The sequence below is a fragment of the Corvus hawaiiensis genome, chromosome 30 (genome assembly GCF_020740725.1).
Source record: "Corvus hawaiiensis isolate bCorHaw1 chromosome 30, bCorHaw1.pri.cur, whole genome shotgun sequence".
Lineage (NCBI taxonomy): Eukaryota > Metazoa > Chordata > Aves > Passeriformes > Corvidae > Corvus > Corvus hawaiiensis.
Window position 1 is genome coordinate 8,321,587 of NC_063242.1, and position 17,860 is coordinate 8,339,446.

Genomic DNA, 17,860 nt, shown 5'->3' on the forward strand with positions numbered 1-17,860 from the left:
GCCATTGTGGTCATGCCTCATTTATTTTGTAGATGTCTCCCTCCATAATGATGGTTACTGCTTACATTTTGGCATAAACACACTTGGTATGTACCACTTGCTGTTTCTCAATACTATTGCAACGGTGTCCCTACAATTATGAGTGACAGTAAAAGAGATCTAGGAATTTTAAAACTGAAAACAGTCTATTTCAGAAAAGGAAAAATGTGAAGCTGTTAAATGATGTGACACAGCACATTGCCCAGAACAGCAAAATCAGCTGTTTTGTGCCTACTTGTTCTATAACCTTTTTTTCTTTTTTTTTTTAAGTAACTATAACTTGAAACTTAGCCATATGGATGTCTGCATCATCCTGCAGAAGAAACATCTGACTGTCTATAAACATTCGTATGACTGTTTTCAACACTACCCTTTTTCTGTTACTCTACTGTTGCTTGACTAAGGTAGACTGCACATCTGTATAGAAGTTTATTCTATGGATAAATCAGGTGACTTTCAATTACTGAACAAATAAAGTTCTGTAACTCGCTGTGGAAGAGAATAAGGAAGGTCAGAGAAAGTGCTGAGAGCGTTAGAAAGCAGAGTAGGACAGTTTATTAAGATTAACAGCTGCAGACTTGATGTTGCTAATGGCAAGACAGATTACACAAAACAGGTGAATCCTTTCACGAAGTCTTATGTCTCCTATATTCCTTATTATAAGGAGCTTACTCATAGCCCTGTAGCAAAACCCTGTGCCCTTCTCACCCAGCAGGATTTTTAAATGCTCAGTCAGGCTGGCTGGTTGAATGGACGAATCCTGCTAGGCAAGATCACCTCAGACTTACCCTAATGTGCACGCTGTTATTGCTGACTGCCTGCATTTGTAAGCATTGATGGCAGATAGAGTCTTCATTTCAGAGTACAGGGTAGATAATCCACAGGCTGAAAAAAACCCCTGAAGCTTTTTATTAAAACATGGCTATTTACTGGGAAAAATAAATAAATAACTACATAAATAAATATCCAGGCTTCCTCATCATTCGCCTTCCAGAATAGCTGCTGTGCTGCTCAGTGCTGTCCCAAAGGCGGTAAGGGTACCCGCCTCATTAAAAGGTGCCTTAAAGACAACAGGCCTCCCGCCTACGCTAGCACTGTCCCCAGCCCGCCGGCAGACCCCGGGCTGGGGGACAGACCCGATCCGGCCCCAGCGGGCAGCCGAGCTCCGCGAGTGCGCACCGCCGCTCCGCGCCCGGCCGCGGGGCCACCGGCATACAGCCATCGGGGCCGTCCGACCTGCGCTCATCCCCGCCCCTGCTTTTCCGCACCCGCGAAAAGGAGGATTCCCGGCTGTATTTCATTTTTAATTGACTTACAGCCTCCTCCCCAACACCCCCGCACCGCCCCCCCTCCTCTCCCCGCCCCGGCTGCGCTTCCAGACACACTTTTCTTGTTGCAAACGGCGCTAGCATCAGGTGCGGGCAAGGAGGAGCGGCGCCGACACCGCCTCCGAGATGCTGCTGCGGCATGGGGAGCCCGGGGCAGGGGCTGCGGGTACCCGGGTCCCCTGGCTCTGTCCCCATCCCCTCGGGGGTCGGCGGCTTTCCCGCGCCGGCTGTTCCCCAGCCTGGGCGCCGCAACAGCTGTGAAGAGGGGCCGGGGGATCCCATCCTGCTCGCTTGCACTTCTGTGGCACAAATCTTCCCTTATCCCCGTTTCTGCCCGCCGCCCTAGCTTCGCTCCCTGTCCTTTCTTGCCGCCCTCCCCTCGCCGGGGCCAGGAGTGCCAGGGCCGCGGTGCTGCGGGAGTCAGGTGCCCGCTGCCGCGGCTCTGCAGGGCCGGCTCCCGGGACCAAGGGGGGAGTCCTTTCTGTTCATCCACTCCTCCTTTTCTCTTGTTTTCTACTGAGACCATTTCAGGTTCTCTCAATATTCTTATTATGAATATGTTTTCTCTACTGTATTCTTCCCCCCCCCCCCCACCTTCCCGCCCTGACCACTAGCCCACCTCAATCTCGCCAAAGGGATGGGTGTTTGCGGTGGGATGTAGCTGGGGAGGAAGATAAATCCTAGACGCGGGGGGAGGGCGGGAGAGAAAGGGAGAGATTTTGCAGTCGTCTCTGGGCTGATTGGAAGAGGTAATCATTTTATCTGCGGCTGGAGGATTAGCAGATAAACTTTTATTGCTCCCTTTTGTGCGTGTGTGTGTCTTTGTGCGTGCGTGGGTGTGGGTGTGTAGAGGAAGAAGTCGCCTCTCAAGGGGGAAAATCTTTTCAATTTCCCTTTGGCAGGTGCAAGTCAAGGAGGAACTCATGAGCATTTTGTCTGATCCATGAACTGATTGGGAGAGGGGAAGCGATCCCTGTCCTCTTATCCTTCCTTTCCCAGTTTTGAAATCATTCCTTCCCCACCACCGCCGTCCTCCCGTCGTTCCCCTCCTCTTCCCCTTCCCCTGCACTGAATGAATGGAAGAGTCTCCACGGTTTTCTTCTGCTTCTCGCCCTGGACTGGAGAAGTGAGGGGGCATTTATCTATCCTCATCCATCTCTTTTTCGCTCCATCCATTCCCGAGGGGATTTCAGACTGTGCAATGTGTTTTCAGCCTCTTGCCGCTGCTACCACTTGATACTATGCTACGCGCAGGGAGAGGGTTTTGCAAAAATGGATTTATTGTATTTTAAAGGATTTCTTCTCTAATAAGGTTCTCATTGCACACAAGTATGACTAAATCCCCTATTTGGTAACTCTTTCTCTACCCCACCCCTCCTCTTTGGGTTCCCTCCCGCCCGCCCCCACCCCTTCAGAGGAGCAAGCACAGGGAGCTGATGACGGACCCATTAATCCCTTCTTCAATGCATCAAAAGAAGCCGAAGGGCTGGAAGTCGCTGGGCTCGGAGTCCTGCAGAAAATGCTTCGATCTGCTTTTGGTTCTGTATGAAACTGGTGACTAGGGGCTCGGCTCGCTCCGCCGCCGCCGCCCGCCGGCACCTGGATGCGCGGGCCGCCGCCGCCGCCGCCGCCTTGCCCGCCGCCGCCGCGATGCACCGCTCGCGGCGGTGCTGGTGATCGCTCGGGTGTGATGGGATTCAGCCGGCGGTGATCATTTGAAGGCGGTGAGGGAGAGCGAGGGAGAGAAAGGGCTGCTCCGCTCTGCTGTGTGTGGGCTTCGGGATTTTTTTTTTCTTTTTTTTTTCTTCTTCTTCTTCTTCTTTTTTTCCTACTTCCATCCTCTCCCCGCCACTGGAAGTCCTCCCGTATCTAAATGGAATTAGTGGAGACCGAAGCCCCTTGTGTAAGGAACAGACATGACCCATGGGCGCAGCTTCTTTCACAGTGAGTATCTATTTCCCCCTTCCCACCCCCGACCGAGCTCCGCCGCCGCGCACGGGCTCCTGCCCTCCACTGCCTCCACACCTGGCGTAACGGGACGCCCAGACTCCCGCGGCGTGGGGGCGAGCTCCCTCCACGCACACACCGCATCCTCTCCCCCACCACGCTGCGGTGCACCGGAGGGGAGCCGGCGTCTGCCAGCGCCGTGGGGCGGGCGGCGGGACACGCTCCCGGGGGCTGGAGGCTTTCACCTGGGCGCGATGCGTCTGGTGGCTTTTGGCGTGCCGGGAGAGAGGGGAGTGGAGCTGCCCCCCGCCGGCCGTGGCTTGAACCGGCCGCCGAGGGCGAGGGGGCGCGGGGCAGCGCCGGGAGCCGCGGCGTCGGGGGGGCGGCCACACCGGGCACGGATCCCGGAGAGCTGCGGGGCGGGGGCGGCGCCTTCGGCTGAAATCCACCAGGATTAGCAAGCAGGCACCGAAATGTATCACCTCCTCTTCCAAGACCCCAGGGGCCTCAAGCTGCGCGGTGGGTCCCTCTCTCCCCCCTCTGTTTTGCAGAGGGTCCACTGTTCTGAAGGGGCTAGACTGGACACAGTTCCTCCCAGCACTTCTCTGTGTGCCCACACCTGTACAATAGCGCTATGGCCAGGTATTGCTTGTCCAACAACTCTTTGCCAGGCTAAACCACGTCCGTGCCAAATCACAGCCTCCTAAAAGCCTGGCCAAGAGATAAATCACTTAATGTACAGCTTGTAATGAAAAAAATGCACAGATCCAAAAAAGATGGAAAGATGCACAATCAGAGTGGCACTAGAAAGCACGATTATAATAACACCCACGATTAGGAGGGAAACGGGGAGGAGGAAGACAGTGAGAATGCAACAAGAAATTTTGTGGAAACTTCTTTAAAATAATTCCCAAACCGAGATAATCGCAATATTGTCACTATGCTGCCAATGCTTCCCAAGTGACAGTTTTCAGTGAGTGAAGATTCCATGGTTGGTCTCCCTGGGGTCTTTCCACTGCCTCCCCCCCTCCCCCCCGAAAAGCACTGTTCTTTTTCTGTGGCTTGAGAAAGAAGAAGGTGAGGGATCATAGAACAAAATGGTCTGCCTTGTCTGCTTAAAAAAATTGTATTGTGCTGGCTTCTCCCAAGAAGACCGCAATTTTAGTTACTTTCTGGCAACATGCATATTTTGGTGCTGCTGTTAATAACACTAAAGCAAGAGGCTTTCTCCTTTTTTTTTTTTTTTTTAATGGGAGAAATGTTTCATTTTATCTATACAAATGTTAGATGTTATATATCCAGGATAAAACCAAAACCCCAAAACACTTAGTTTCTTAGTCTCTGCTTGTCTATTAGACTTTATTATCAAGATTATTTTGACTGCTTATTAATAATAAATACTGATATAATGACATGTTATTATAGCTCTATGCTTTGGATAAACAGCTCTGTGGTTTGGAAACCTCTTTTCTAGCAGTTACAGCTGGAACTGAAAAGACCTGTGGTTTTGTTTGTCATATTGGTAATAATATATCTGTGACTTGGACCAACTCTCCTTACTTCTCTAAACTCCACTTTTGTCCATATAGAAAATAAGGGGAAATCTGATAGATAAAGATGCTTGAAATGAACCTATAAGAATCAGATTTGAATTGTTATTAATTGCCTAAAAGAAACACTTCTCACATGGAGTTTGTTTGTCTGTCATGCGTCCTATTCTAGCTTCCACAAATTTGTGGGCAGAAGGAACACAGGCAGCTGATTCCATATTCTAATACCAATCTACTTTACACTATTCAGAAATTAGGTATTGTCTGTTGAAGATTTCAGGCATAAATGCACTATGTTCACTGCATGAAACACAGCTAAAGTAAATGAGCAACTTGGTAAAGGGGTGATTCCTGCCTTGCTGTTGGATTTTGGCACAGTCAACAGGCAGAATCCCAGTTAGCATGTATTTCCAGAATTCATCCCTGAGGAAAGTAAGGGTGTGAATGGCAGGGTAGCTTTCAGATCTGAGCAGAAGATGTACTGTTCTCACTGAATGCCCATGACACAGAAGAGTTTTAACTATCAGTGCTGCCAACATCCGTCTCTAGGGGCTTGAGCCTGACCAAGAAATAGTGAATATGCTGCCAAGCCTTCATTTTCCCAGAATTTCAATCTTACCCTGCTTAATAGGGCAGCCATCATCCATGCCTCAAACCCTCTGTCATGTGGGAAAGGTCAAAGACATAGAAATAGAGATATCAATGCCATCAGAATACTGGAAATATGGAGACTGGATTCCTTTGGTGTGAAAATTACACAAAAATTGCCATAAAAAAAGGTGGAAATGGTGAAAGCATCATCATGGAAATGTTCGTAGTTACTAGCCCATGGTGGCTTTTGATGTCTCTTGGGGATAATAAGAAGAAATTATGCCATTCAATTACTTTGATTAAAGACCACTGGTCCATCAGGTCCTCATCACAGTCATCAACAACAACAACAAAAAGAACAAACAAACAAACACAAAAAAACCCCAAAACCTGACTGATCCAAAAGGCTCTGAATAAGCATGCAATTTCATTTCCACCTTAAGTTCACTGCAGCCTGGGCACTGTGTTTGGGCTTAATGCCAAACTAGCTGGGGCAAAGCCCCAAGCACTCCAAGAACTGATAGATCTGTTCTCTTCTGCTCTTGCTATTCCACTTTCTCTGATAGCCAAAGAAGATATGAATGATGACAAGAAAATCAGTGTGTGATTTCTTCATCAGGTAGCTAGGTAGTCACTTTGATCTTCCAAATTAGTCTCATTATGACTCTGCTAAGGGTTTGCCTCTTAGCCTTTTCTAGTTAAACTGTTATATTTGGAAACTCCCAGAAACCCAGTAATTATCTCCAGGTCAAAGTCCATTTCAGAAAGGTTGCATTTGTTTCCAACAGGTGCAGTTGTCCTACCTACAGTTAGAGACAGTAGATACCTGTCTGTAAAATGGGCTGCAGATTCACTGCAGCAAAAGCAACATCCTCTCGACAAGTCAAACAAACTAGATTAATGAGATTGTTAAGCACACACAATAATTTACTTCACTAGAGATTTGCAAATACTTTGATGGATGTGAAGAACCCAGTCCCTTACTTCTTTCCTACTCCCAGTCCTCATTTGCAGATTTTATTATGCTGTAGAGAGAGACATTGGTGCATACAGTGGCACTGAAATTTAGTCTCCCTCTGTTAAAAGCAGTCACTTTTCTACTACTGACACAAACTACTATTATATAAATAAGTATTGGTAAAAATGTTTTTCTCTAACATTAAAGAAAAGGAAAAAATAGGAGGAGAACATCAGTGCCTGTGGATTTTCTTTTAAACCCAAAAGATCTTATCTTTATTTGTTTATTTGGAAAGATAAGTACTTACAAGAACAGGCCACAAAGAAACTTGTTTATATAATATGTGCAATTAAAAGAAGCAAGTAAACATGAAACTTTTTCTTTACATTAATTCTATTTAATTTGTATTCTTGTGAGATATATGTGTACAACTGATTTGATTGCAGGAACTATCACTCTGTGATATTTAATGAATATTTCTCTTTCAGTTGTAGCAAGTCTAATCATCCTACATTTTTCTGGGGCAACCAAAAAAGGAACAGGTATGTAAACTTCAGACATTTTTGTCAGACAATATATTAGAGACCAAAATATGGATTTGAGTTTTTAGTTTAGTTTTTGAAATTTTTAGTAGCTCATTTATTTCCAGTGTCTGCCCTTTGTCCATTTTTTTAGAGTATTCACATGCCTGTACACATTCAAAAAATCCAGAGGTACTCACCAGGCTCAGCCTGACTCTAACTAAAGACTGTAAAATACTCCCACTTTCAAATTGGGAAGTCCAGTTTGGACACTCAGCTACCTACACTTAAAATCTTTTTTCTTGTTGAAGTATTATTAAAAACCTGAAATTGGGTATCATGGGTGCATCTGTGCAGGGGGAGTATAGAAAGAGATTCTTAAAAGCCTTGGATGCTCAGTGTGAGGGAGAGCCAAGCAGGGAATGCTGCTAAGCCCAGCGTCTGTCTGAACCGGTGTCTGAATGCACAGTCCCTGCAGGCCAGAATTAATTTCAGGAAGTTAGAGTCCATGTTATACTCTGCCTGGATACAAACCAGGGTGAAGAAGAAATGCCTGCAGATTATAAGTCAGATCTCAGATGGTTAATATCATCCTTGAAAGGTGCTTGTTTTTCTCCATTGATTGTAAGAGGGAGCCTCAAACACCTTTACTCTACACACGAGGGAATTAAGTTATGTGGGACAGTCATTTGATACTAGATACCTCATTCAGAGTAACACTGGTTTAGAATCTACTATCCTTCCTTTTAATAGCAGCCTAGATATATTTCATTCTCAAAGGTCTATCTCATTTACCCTACTTGTTAAAGAATGATGCTCAGGAAGGGATCCCTCATTTTCTTCAGCTTGAACTGGCCCAAACCTTTGTCTCCAGTCTCTGCCAGAGTACAGGAAGAAATGCAAGAGATTCAGGGCTAGGAAGAAAGCAAACAAGAAGGTCTGACTCTGCTCTCTGATGATTCACTTAGGAGAAGGGAAGTTCTGGGCTGTGATTCCTGGCCTCAGAGCTATTTATTAATTTTACAGCAAACAGCAAGATAAAGATAATCTATGAACCAGATTCCAGGAATTCCCCTGTCTACCTCTGTCCGGTGAATAGAGTAAATATGCTGCAGATTTAAAACAGCTTCTATATATGATCATAATTCTCTGGGTTATTTCCTTGATTTTGTGACCAATATATTCCTGTATTACGGCATGAAGCTTGCTGACAGAGCACATGCTTGAGCTTTTTGAGATGTATGAGTGGGAAATTCATGTCTTCCAATTCTCAAGCACGTGCTTTCCCTAGAAAGTTATTATTTTAAAAGCATACAAATTTGTTTTCCCCTAGACATCCAAGCCTCTCCTCTGCTTTGAAAAAAATGTTTTGAGTAAGAATTATATGTTTTTACCCCTAAAGAACAGCCTTCTTTTCCTCTAATCAATAATCATACTCAGTCTTAACAGAGAAAAGTTTGAGGCCACTGACAGAAAGGGGCTGTTGTATTTATCCTGTAAGAGAGTTCTAAGTGTCATGTGGACATAATAATTTGTGAGCTAATTATATAATGCTTAATGTCATCGTTTTACAGAAAAGCAAACTTCTTCCGAAGGACAGAGACCAGTGCAGTGTGGATCTTGGACAAAATATGCAGAAGGAGGGATCTTCACTTCTCCAAATTACCCCAACAAGTATCCTCCAGACAGAGAGTGCGTCTACATTATAGAAGGTGACCAAAAGAAGAATCTTTATATTTTACCATCAACTGAATTAAAAAGAATGTTTTATTTTAACTATATGGGAAGAATAGGTAAAGTCATGGTAATAAATCTTTTCAAGACACAAGATTTAGAGAACCGCTTGTTTTCTATCTTGATATAACTTATAAATTAGTTGAGGTGGTAAGTATGTGTGACTCAGTAATAAGCAGAGCAATTTATTTCAGGATATTTAGAGAATTAATAGAACCTAAAATGCTGTAACATGACAGAAGAAAGGATATTTTAAAATGAGTAGTAGAAGTGAACACAGGAAACAAAAATGCTTTTGACTTTCATGCAAACATTTTAAACTTCCCATAACTGAATCAGAGATGACAAGCTTAGCTAGGCAAGGTACAGTAAAAGAAGTTGTACAAAAAATACCCATATAGTGAGTGTAAAGATTATTTTCCATCCAGTTGTTCATAAGAAATGAAAATGAAAAAAGCCCAACCTACAAAATAAAACTAGAAAAGAATAAACATTAGCATGAAGCACTAAGACTTAGTTTTTAAAGAGTAGACAATTGCAGGCATGGAAGAGATGTAGGAAAGGCTAAAGGTGTATTACAAACAAATTGTGTGGTTTCTTTTCATTAGTCTTAGTACAATGGATATTGGAGGGATTGTTGTAATAATGAATCTGTGGAAAGAAATAGAGATTAGATCCTGTCAGAGCTCAGAAAAGATGAATCAGGTACTGTATAGTAAGACCCTGGAACAAATAAGTTGCTTTCATGAGTTGTGAATACATGTTGAATAAAACAGTGATGCTCTTCTATCCATGCTTCATTTAGAGAATTATTAATTAATTAATGATGGAACAAGGAATTATAGAAATAATTATTTTATCAAAGACGCAGGTAGTACCAAGATGTATTTCCAAAAATATATAGCTGATTTAAACTGAATTAGCTGCTCTAGACCCACACACAATATGCACTTTTAGAGAGGCAAAAATCAGAGCAAAATGACTGAATTCCACGTAGGTGCTAGATAACTTGACTGAAGTCAGAAAAGGTGCTTATAAACAATGTAGGCCAAACAAGCTCTTAAGAGAAAATTTATGCTAGTCTGTCTTTGTATATAAGTCTGAAATTTAAGCAGATGTATGGTAAATATTTAAATTCCTTCATAGTTTAATAATTGGTTTAAAATAATATTTTTTTTTAAAAAAAGATAAATGTATAGGTTCAAAATACACAACCTAGCATTTTTTTTTCTGGTTACACTTATGTTGTTAGATCCAGGTCTTTTTGCATATATTGATCAAATTACCTAACACTCCTGTGAGACTGGGAAGAAGCAAGCTTGTTTTATCTCCAAAGATCTGAAACACGGGATGTTTTATCATTAAAGAGAAAGGGTGTAGAAAAAACCCCACCATCTTTGTAAATTTAGTCCCATATCTCAGGTCATGAGATGTTCCTCCTCACAGTAAGAACGTGCCTGAAAGTCCAGTGTTGTAAAGACTTTTGTCTTTATTATAGTACTTAGGTACTTACAAAAACATAGTTAATATACTAAAATAATGTGATTTAAAATACCTAAAAATGTAAGTGCCTAAGAAAAGTTTAAGAAGGAAATATTTAGTCAACCAGCTTATATGACGAAGGCAAAATTCCACATTGACAAGTTTAGAGCAATGTATAGAAAAAAGAGTAAACTCAACAGGCATCTGGTTATAATTTATTGGAAAATTAAATCTTGTAAAAACCAGTTGAACACAATATTGTTTATGGCACTGATATTTTCTTCTTCCCATTCTGCCTAACCAACAGTTTGGATTGCAGCTGGACATTTTAAAACCCACAATGGAAGTAGTTCTATCAGCACATAATTTGATGACAGCCATGGACATCGCACAACATTCTCAGATCTGATCTCCCCATGTCTATTTCTGTCTCCTAAAAAAATCAGGAATAGTCATGTCTGTCTGGAAAATGTCACAAAAACAAGCAGAGATATAGTAAGATGTCTGAACAATAATATTTTAAAATGTGGCAGATTTAAAAAAGAAGTCAAAAGAAGTACTGAAGGTTAACAAAAACTTTTTTGTAGTGAGAATAAATTATTTGTCCATATTTATTCTTTTTGCAACATATAAAAATGGCAGAAAATGATAAAGAAGGCTAAAAAGTAGAAACTTTTCCCCAAATCTTTTATATTCTGTGGAACTCATTGTCACAAGAGACTGAGGTTAAAGGATTGCAAAAAAGCCATATTAATCATTTTACTGATAGCAGTCTTTGAGATCAGATAACAATCCGTGGAAATTGTGAATAATCCTGACTAATGGAGGACATAAGTATTTTAGAGTAAGACAGAAACATCTCCATATGCATTTTATTTCTATATTTATTATTGAAATTTCAATATGCTTCAATAGCTTCTGAATCCAGTTGAATGCCAAGTACCAAAGTAGAGGGACAGTTTATGTGATCTATAACATCATCCCCCCATTGCTATCTCCCTGTTGTATGTCTCAGGGAGTTCAGCATACCAGGACTGTATATGCCATACTGAAAGCTCTATGGTGTGAGTGTAAATACATATATGAATCACTAGGTTCTTTCTTGGCTGCTTGAATTCATTCTGTCATTTATTTGTTATCAAAAAGTCTTAGGGAAAATTCAAACGTAATTCCTAGTGACTTTAGTGGTCTTCACTAAGGACTCCAGCTTGTAGTATGTTGTAAACAATTGAATTTCATCTCATTTTTTCCCTTCACATTGTAGCTCAACTGATATGTATGCAAGCCTTTCATCATGTCAAAATTACTTTGGTGAAGTAAAGGAGCTGGCAAAAGTTGCAATGATCATAGACTCTGAATTTCTAAAAGAGAAGAGGATTTCTGAATGCAGAGGCTTCTATCCTAGCAGTCAAAGATATAAGCAAATCAAACAGCTGGAAATTTCTTAGATTATTTTTCTTTTTCTCTCTTTTTTTTTTTAAGTTCTGTTTTAGTAGTTATGATAATGAACTCTTGGGAAAACTAGGAATTTTAAAGTCTGGGTTGAATGCCTTTCTAAAAGAAATCCTTTTGGTCATCTAGAAATCATGGACTCTCTACAAAAATTGTTATGCTACAGTGGAGTGTCACAAGTGAGGCTTGGAGGAGGAGTGTACAACTCCCCAAGGAACTTCTGATGAATCCCATTTGCCATCCCAAAATGCAATGAGAATTTGTTCTTTTTGTTTGTTTTGGTTTGTTTTTTTCTTTCAGTCTTATTTGGCATATAGAAAACATAGAGAATAGCTGAGTGTTTGGCCAAATTTCACCCTTATTTTGCATATTCATGATTCTAACCTGACAAAATTCACAGCTGCCCAGAACAATCACAGCAGTGACAGCATTAGCGTTTGCCAGACTGCAGAACATTTGGCGTATGTGCTACAAAGGGAAATTTGCACAGGAGATTTTGTAGGAGCAAAAGCTTTTATTCATATTAAAATATTTGGGGAGCAGGATAGTCATACTTTACACACTACAACTTGAGAATTGGTTTGGCAATCCTGTAAGTAAAATACCTGTAAAATTTTAGCCATTCTTCAGCTTTTAATAATTAAGTTCAGCTTATTTATAAACATAGTTGTGGACTAGAATTGCTTTACGGAGATATGAAATAAATCTTCCACTTTACATGTTTGAGCATGTAGAGTTAGCACTCTTGAAGGTCTCACGTTCTCATAAAAGACCATTAAGCTCTTTCATTCTAGATATTTCACAGGTGTTAGAAAACTGTCATGTTACCACTGAATGAAAATCCTCTGCTCAAGGTCCTTTTGTATTTCACAGTGATTTGTGTGTTCAAAAAAGTTTTCATAAAAACAATGAAAGAATCCTCTTTTGAAATGAAGATAAATGTGGTTTTCTTACCAATAATAGCAGGACAACCAGAAGGAATGACGATTATTGAAACTATTAGTAGGGTAGCAGCTCATAGAGATGGGAGTAGGTGTTGAGTTCAGTTTCTCATTTCCATGCAGTGTGGCAAATTGAAACAGATTTTTTCACTTAACTTCAGCTGTCACTTAGACAGACTTAGAAGCTGATCAGAATTAAAACCTTAATTGTGTAGTCTTACTGCAACTGTTTTACTGCAAGCTGGAACCCAATGACTTTTTTTTTCATTGGATGTAAAATCTCAAGACAGCACTTGTTTAAGATAATTAGATGAAAAGTATGACAAGACATGCAAACATTAAGTTGGTCTTTCCACAGTATTAAACATTTTTGAAGAAAGCTAATTAAAGTTAAATATGGAAGTTTTGAGATTTGAAATCGAGTCATTTTATGAGATAATATATTATTCAATATATTTCATTTGGAGTTGACAACAACTCTTCCTGACATCGTAACCACAAAAGAAGTCCTGAAGATGTGAATGGGCTTTACCTGTGAATAAAGGTACTAGAAATGAACACTCCATCCCTCCTTTTCTGATTAGATGGCCAGATGCCAATCTAGTCTGGAAGACTGGCATATTCTGGATTTCTTTTTGTTTTATTTTTCTGTAGGTACACATGCATTATTATTAGTGACTATTCTGGACTTGGTCCCAGCTTATTTCTGTAAGTTTTACTGTGACCTCATTTACAGATGCTTTGTTGCAAAAGCTGTGGCACAAGATGTATATTTAAACAATAGCTGCTTGTTCTATCTTGTATTTAGCAAAGAAAACCCTTATTAAAGCCAGAGTATAAGTGTGAAATTATACCATTTTTGCTAAAAGGAACTTAAAGTTGAAAATGTGAATTATGTGTTTTCATCCCTTATGGTCATTTCTAGGAAGCGTTGATTAATTTTGTGTCTTATGTAGATAATTGCAAGCAAAACACTTAACCATTAACTAAATATGAAAGACAAGATGAAGAACAGACGTGCATTTAAAAGCACTTGATGAAAAGGTCGTGGATGTGTGTTGCACCGAGGAGTTAACGCACAGTTACAGAAACATGAAGTGTTCCTACTGGCACGGCCAAAATGATGCCAGAATGTGACTTTACATTTAAGGAGTGTGAACGGGCAGTGGTCCAGCCCTCAAATTCAGTCTCCAGCCTTGTTTTATCTCCAGTGGAGAAGTGGTGCTAATGAATGTTCAATGCTCCATTCTTAGAGTGAAGACTCTATGGGACTTTTGGGGAAAAGTGGAAACTCTTGAGCCGTCGTGGAGCTGATGCGATTCTCTCTGATCCTTTAGCAAGATCTGAGCTTCACTAGGAAAAGCCTCATCTTGACTTTGTTGAAAAATAAATAAAAGCAGAATGGTTTAAACTATAGCAATATTCTGATCATAAAACTGGTTAGCAATGTGAGATTCAGAGACCTACGTGGAGTTTGTGGAAATTGTGCTTTTTCTCAGGTTGTGCATTCACCCAGTCAATAGATGTCATGCGTAACTGTAGGCCTAATTCTAATTTGCTCACAGTCTTTCCTTTTGTATTATACCAAGGCTAGAGCTGGCTCTAGGGCTCCTTTTCAACACCAAAATCATGTCAAATGACTGAACTAAGCTCTGAGGGCCCTGTGGCCATTTCTAACATGTTACATGAGTCTTGAATACAAACACCTCTTAAGGGTTAACTATGGGTCAGCACTTGTAATGCTTTTCTTGGTATGGAATAAGGCAGCAGAAAAGAAAGTTTGTAAAGGACAAATATGTTATGATAATGGCACAAGCCATTTTTGAAGTACTTTGTGGCTGTGGGAAGCACAGAAGCCATACACTGTGTTATGCTGCTGTATGACACTAACAGTTGTAGGAGAATTGATCTTCATATCTAGTTTGTGACGTTAAAACATGACAATAAACTCTAGGCAGGTTAATAGCATAACATTGGAGTCGTGCATGTCTAAGACTTTCAAGCCATGATGAACATTCTTAAGATTACCTGAAGTGTTGTCAGGATAGAGTTTCTGACACCTGACTGTGGTCCTTAGGTGAATGATGAACAGTTCTCAACAAATCTCCTTAAATGGAATAGGAACTTGCAGAATATGATCCCAGACTGAAAGTTGTTGATTGCTCTCTTCTGTCCTAGTATTGCTTAGTTGAGTTTAAATCAATAATTTTTATAAAAGTGTAAAGTCAAGGATAGAAACATCTCAATAAAATTAATCAATGACATCTTCAGGTATTTAATCTTTCACTATAATCTAAAAATATTTACTTTGGTCTTCAAAACTCACCAAACTCAACATCACTATGACCTCCCTTAGAATCTTTATTATCTGACCCTACTTTTGTAAATTTTTTTGTACTTTCAAGGAGGTTAATTTTCCACAGACTGTGAATTTGGTGCAATTATAGGTGTAACATAAACCGTTGCTTTTGCTATTGAATTTGTATCACAAACTTCCTGTAAATTGGTATAAATAATGACAAGTCAATAGTAAGTACTTCCCTGAATGTGCACTTCTTCAGATTGAGAACAGTAAAAAAGGTTTCTTTCTCATGTTAAATTAAATGTTTTAACAAATATCAATCATCCAATTATATTAGCATTGTAAGTAAAGCTGCTAAAATAATCTTTCTTATCAGATAATATGTTTTATTAACTTCCTTCTTAAATGATCCTCATAAAATGAGGCTGTATTTATTTACATGAAATAGTTGTAAAAGGGATCTGACTATGTGGTCTTATGTAAAGGTTTCAAAATTTACCTAATATCTTCTTACTCAGTTAATTTAAAATAGTCTCTTCTTTATGCGATTAATGAGTTCATGCCAAAAACTTCATTTTAAAACATTTCAAAATCCAAACAAGGTTTAAGTTCTGGTCGCACTGACAGTTTTCTTATTACTCCGGAGGAAAGAAATGTAGAGATACTGACTCCTGGAGTGGCTGCAGTTGCCATGCTAAGCTTATGCACTCAGCATGGAGTTTGATCTTGCATATTTTCATGAGAAAAGAATGGTAACTCTGGCAAAGCTCATAGCAATACAAACCTCTTTTGATATGTGTAAAGTGTCGGACATGATCCCATGAGAGGCACAGCGGGCAATGACACAACAAATCCTTGTCTTAGTAGAGGGCTTTGTCAGCAAAAGGCTCTAACGCACTATGCTCTAGATGTGGAAGGCACACAGTTTTTGCTATGGACAGCATTAAGTGTAGAAAACAGTGAACCTCTAGGAGGCTGCCTCTGATAACATACATAGATCAAACCATGTTATTTTTCCTCCTTTTAATAAAATACTATATTTCTACCAGTTACTTTTTTGCTTTATACAGGAGATGCCAGGGAATATTTGTTTTAGAGATCATTTCATCTCTAGACTTTGTACCTATCACTAAAGATGGACTTTTTTAATGTCTAGTTAAGTGACCACTATGAAGTTCCTTCAAGGTTTTCAGTATATCATTTGCTCTTCAATTATCATGCTTATCTAGTTCTTCCTTAAGTGAGAATTAACTGCATTTGTTCTTATGTTTCCAATGAGATGATAAATAATTCTGCGTATAAGCAATTACACTCCAGTTTGTCAGTGCAACACATATAGGAACATAATCTGTCCACTTGTGCTACACAAACTGTAGCACAGTTCTGATCAGCTTTTTCTTCATCATCTTTGACAGTACTAGGTATAAAAATGTATTCTGCTTAACACCCCTCCCCCAAATAAAAGAGAAAAAATATTTTTCTAAATATGTAAGTTTCTTAGAAAGTTTATATGTCTGAAGAAATTGTTCCTGACTATATCTTTCTTTTCATCATAAATATCTCTCTTAGCTTTACTAAGCACTGCTGTTAAGAGTACTCTTTTTAAAAGGAAAACAGTAGACAAGTAACCTGAGTCTGTGAAATCTATAAAAAATACAGATGTACTAATTTTCAAACAAGTTTTTAAACAAAATGTTAAGATGCATGCAAAATTGGTATCATTGATTTTCTTCAGTTTTGCTTTAGTTTTGGAGGGTCTTGGGTTAGAAAAATATTAAGATAATTTTCTTTTTGTCTCTAGCTGCTCCTAGACAATGCATTGAACTACACTTTGATGAAAAATATTCCATAGAGCCTTCTTGGGAGTGTAAATTTGACCATATTGAAGTACGAGATGGACCTTTTGGCTTTTCCCCAATCATTGGACGTTTCTGTGGACAGCAAAATCCACCTATGATAAAATCCAGTGGCAGATTCCTGTGGATTAAATTTTTTGCTGATGGTGAACTGGAATCTATTGGGTTTTCTGCTCGGTATAATTTTACACCTGGTAAGTACAAACCATCAAACTTTTTAATAGAAAAAGCTTATCATGATAACTTTTCTAACGATGTATTATCTTGCTGTTGAATAATATCTTTAGCTGGGACTTTGTTTATTATCAAGGAAGGTATTAATAGGAAATTGATAGAGGTCATATGTATTTTTGCATAGCAAGTAAGGCTTATTCAAGGGAAAAATTTTCAGATTCTGAAGTTTTTAAAAGTATTTTTTTCAAGTGAATGCTATTACAGAAAACCATTCAAAATGTTTCATGGGAAGTTATGTGTTTTATGCTTGACTGTTACACTGTACAGCTTTTCTTTCAAAAAGATCATTGATAAAGTATTCTAATAAAAAAATGTAATTATCTCAGAAAATTCCATCATCGCTTTTCCACTTCACCAAACATTTCCCCAGCTGAGGAGTAGAATAGTTCTTCTTTCTCAATAAAGCAAACTATTACAAATATTACCAGAGGACATGAGAGGTCCAAACAGTAACATGTATTAAATATTTTTCTAAAAAGGCCGTAAATCTTAATTGCAATTGTACAAGTATTCCTAGCCACTGTTTAAATTTAATTTATTAAAGTAAAACAAAATTCATAGTCATACTTTTGATTAATTCCCTTGCTCCCCCACTTATTAACAAAAGATTGCTGATTTTAAATGTCTTCTTGGGCTGCAGCTACACTATACTGCACTGCACTGCACTGCTGGATGTGACGTAGTTCTATGACTTATGTTTTGAGTGATGAGTCATACTTCAATATAGCTCACTCTAAAGCACTGTAATTATTAGGTATTTTTGTCAATTATGTCACTATTGTTTCAGCTGAATTGTTGTATTAGGTTGAACAATATTCTCTACAATATCACCCAAAATTAGCAGACCCAAAATTCTTCCTTAATCATGCCAGTACCCTCATAGAAGATGGCAGGTCTACATGCTCTATGTTGTTCTTCTTTTTGG

General features: G+C 39.7%; 1 protein-coding gene across 14 annotated transcripts in view; it reads left to right on the forward strand.

Annotated features, from left to right (window-relative positions):
* Positions 1 to 2,085: 2,085 nt before the first annotated feature.
* The window catches only part of NETO1 (neuropilin and tolloid like 1), an 84,137-nt gene continuing 68,362 nt past the window's right edge, over positions 2,086 to 17,860 (forward strand). For 6 of the 14 annotated variants that reach the window (XR_007200392.1, XR_007200391.1, XR_007200393.1 and 3 more), the window contains exons 1-4: positions 2,108 to 3,311; positions 6,902 to 6,955; positions 8,509 to 8,646; positions 16,647 to 16,895. Coding sequence is in view for 7 of the 14 variants with exons in the window: in XM_048289296.1 (XP_048145253.1) it covers positions 3,284 to 3,311; positions 6,902 to 6,955; positions 8,509 to 8,646; positions 16,647 to 16,895 (469 nt within the window). In the remaining 7 variants the exon portion in view is untranslated. Of the gene's footprint in view, positions 3,312 to 6,901; positions 6,956 to 8,508; positions 8,647 to 16,646; positions 16,896 to 17,860 lie in introns of all 14 variants that reach the window. The other 8 variants (XR_007200395.1, XR_007200394.1, XR_007200396.1 and 5 more) reach the window with 3 other exon arrangements.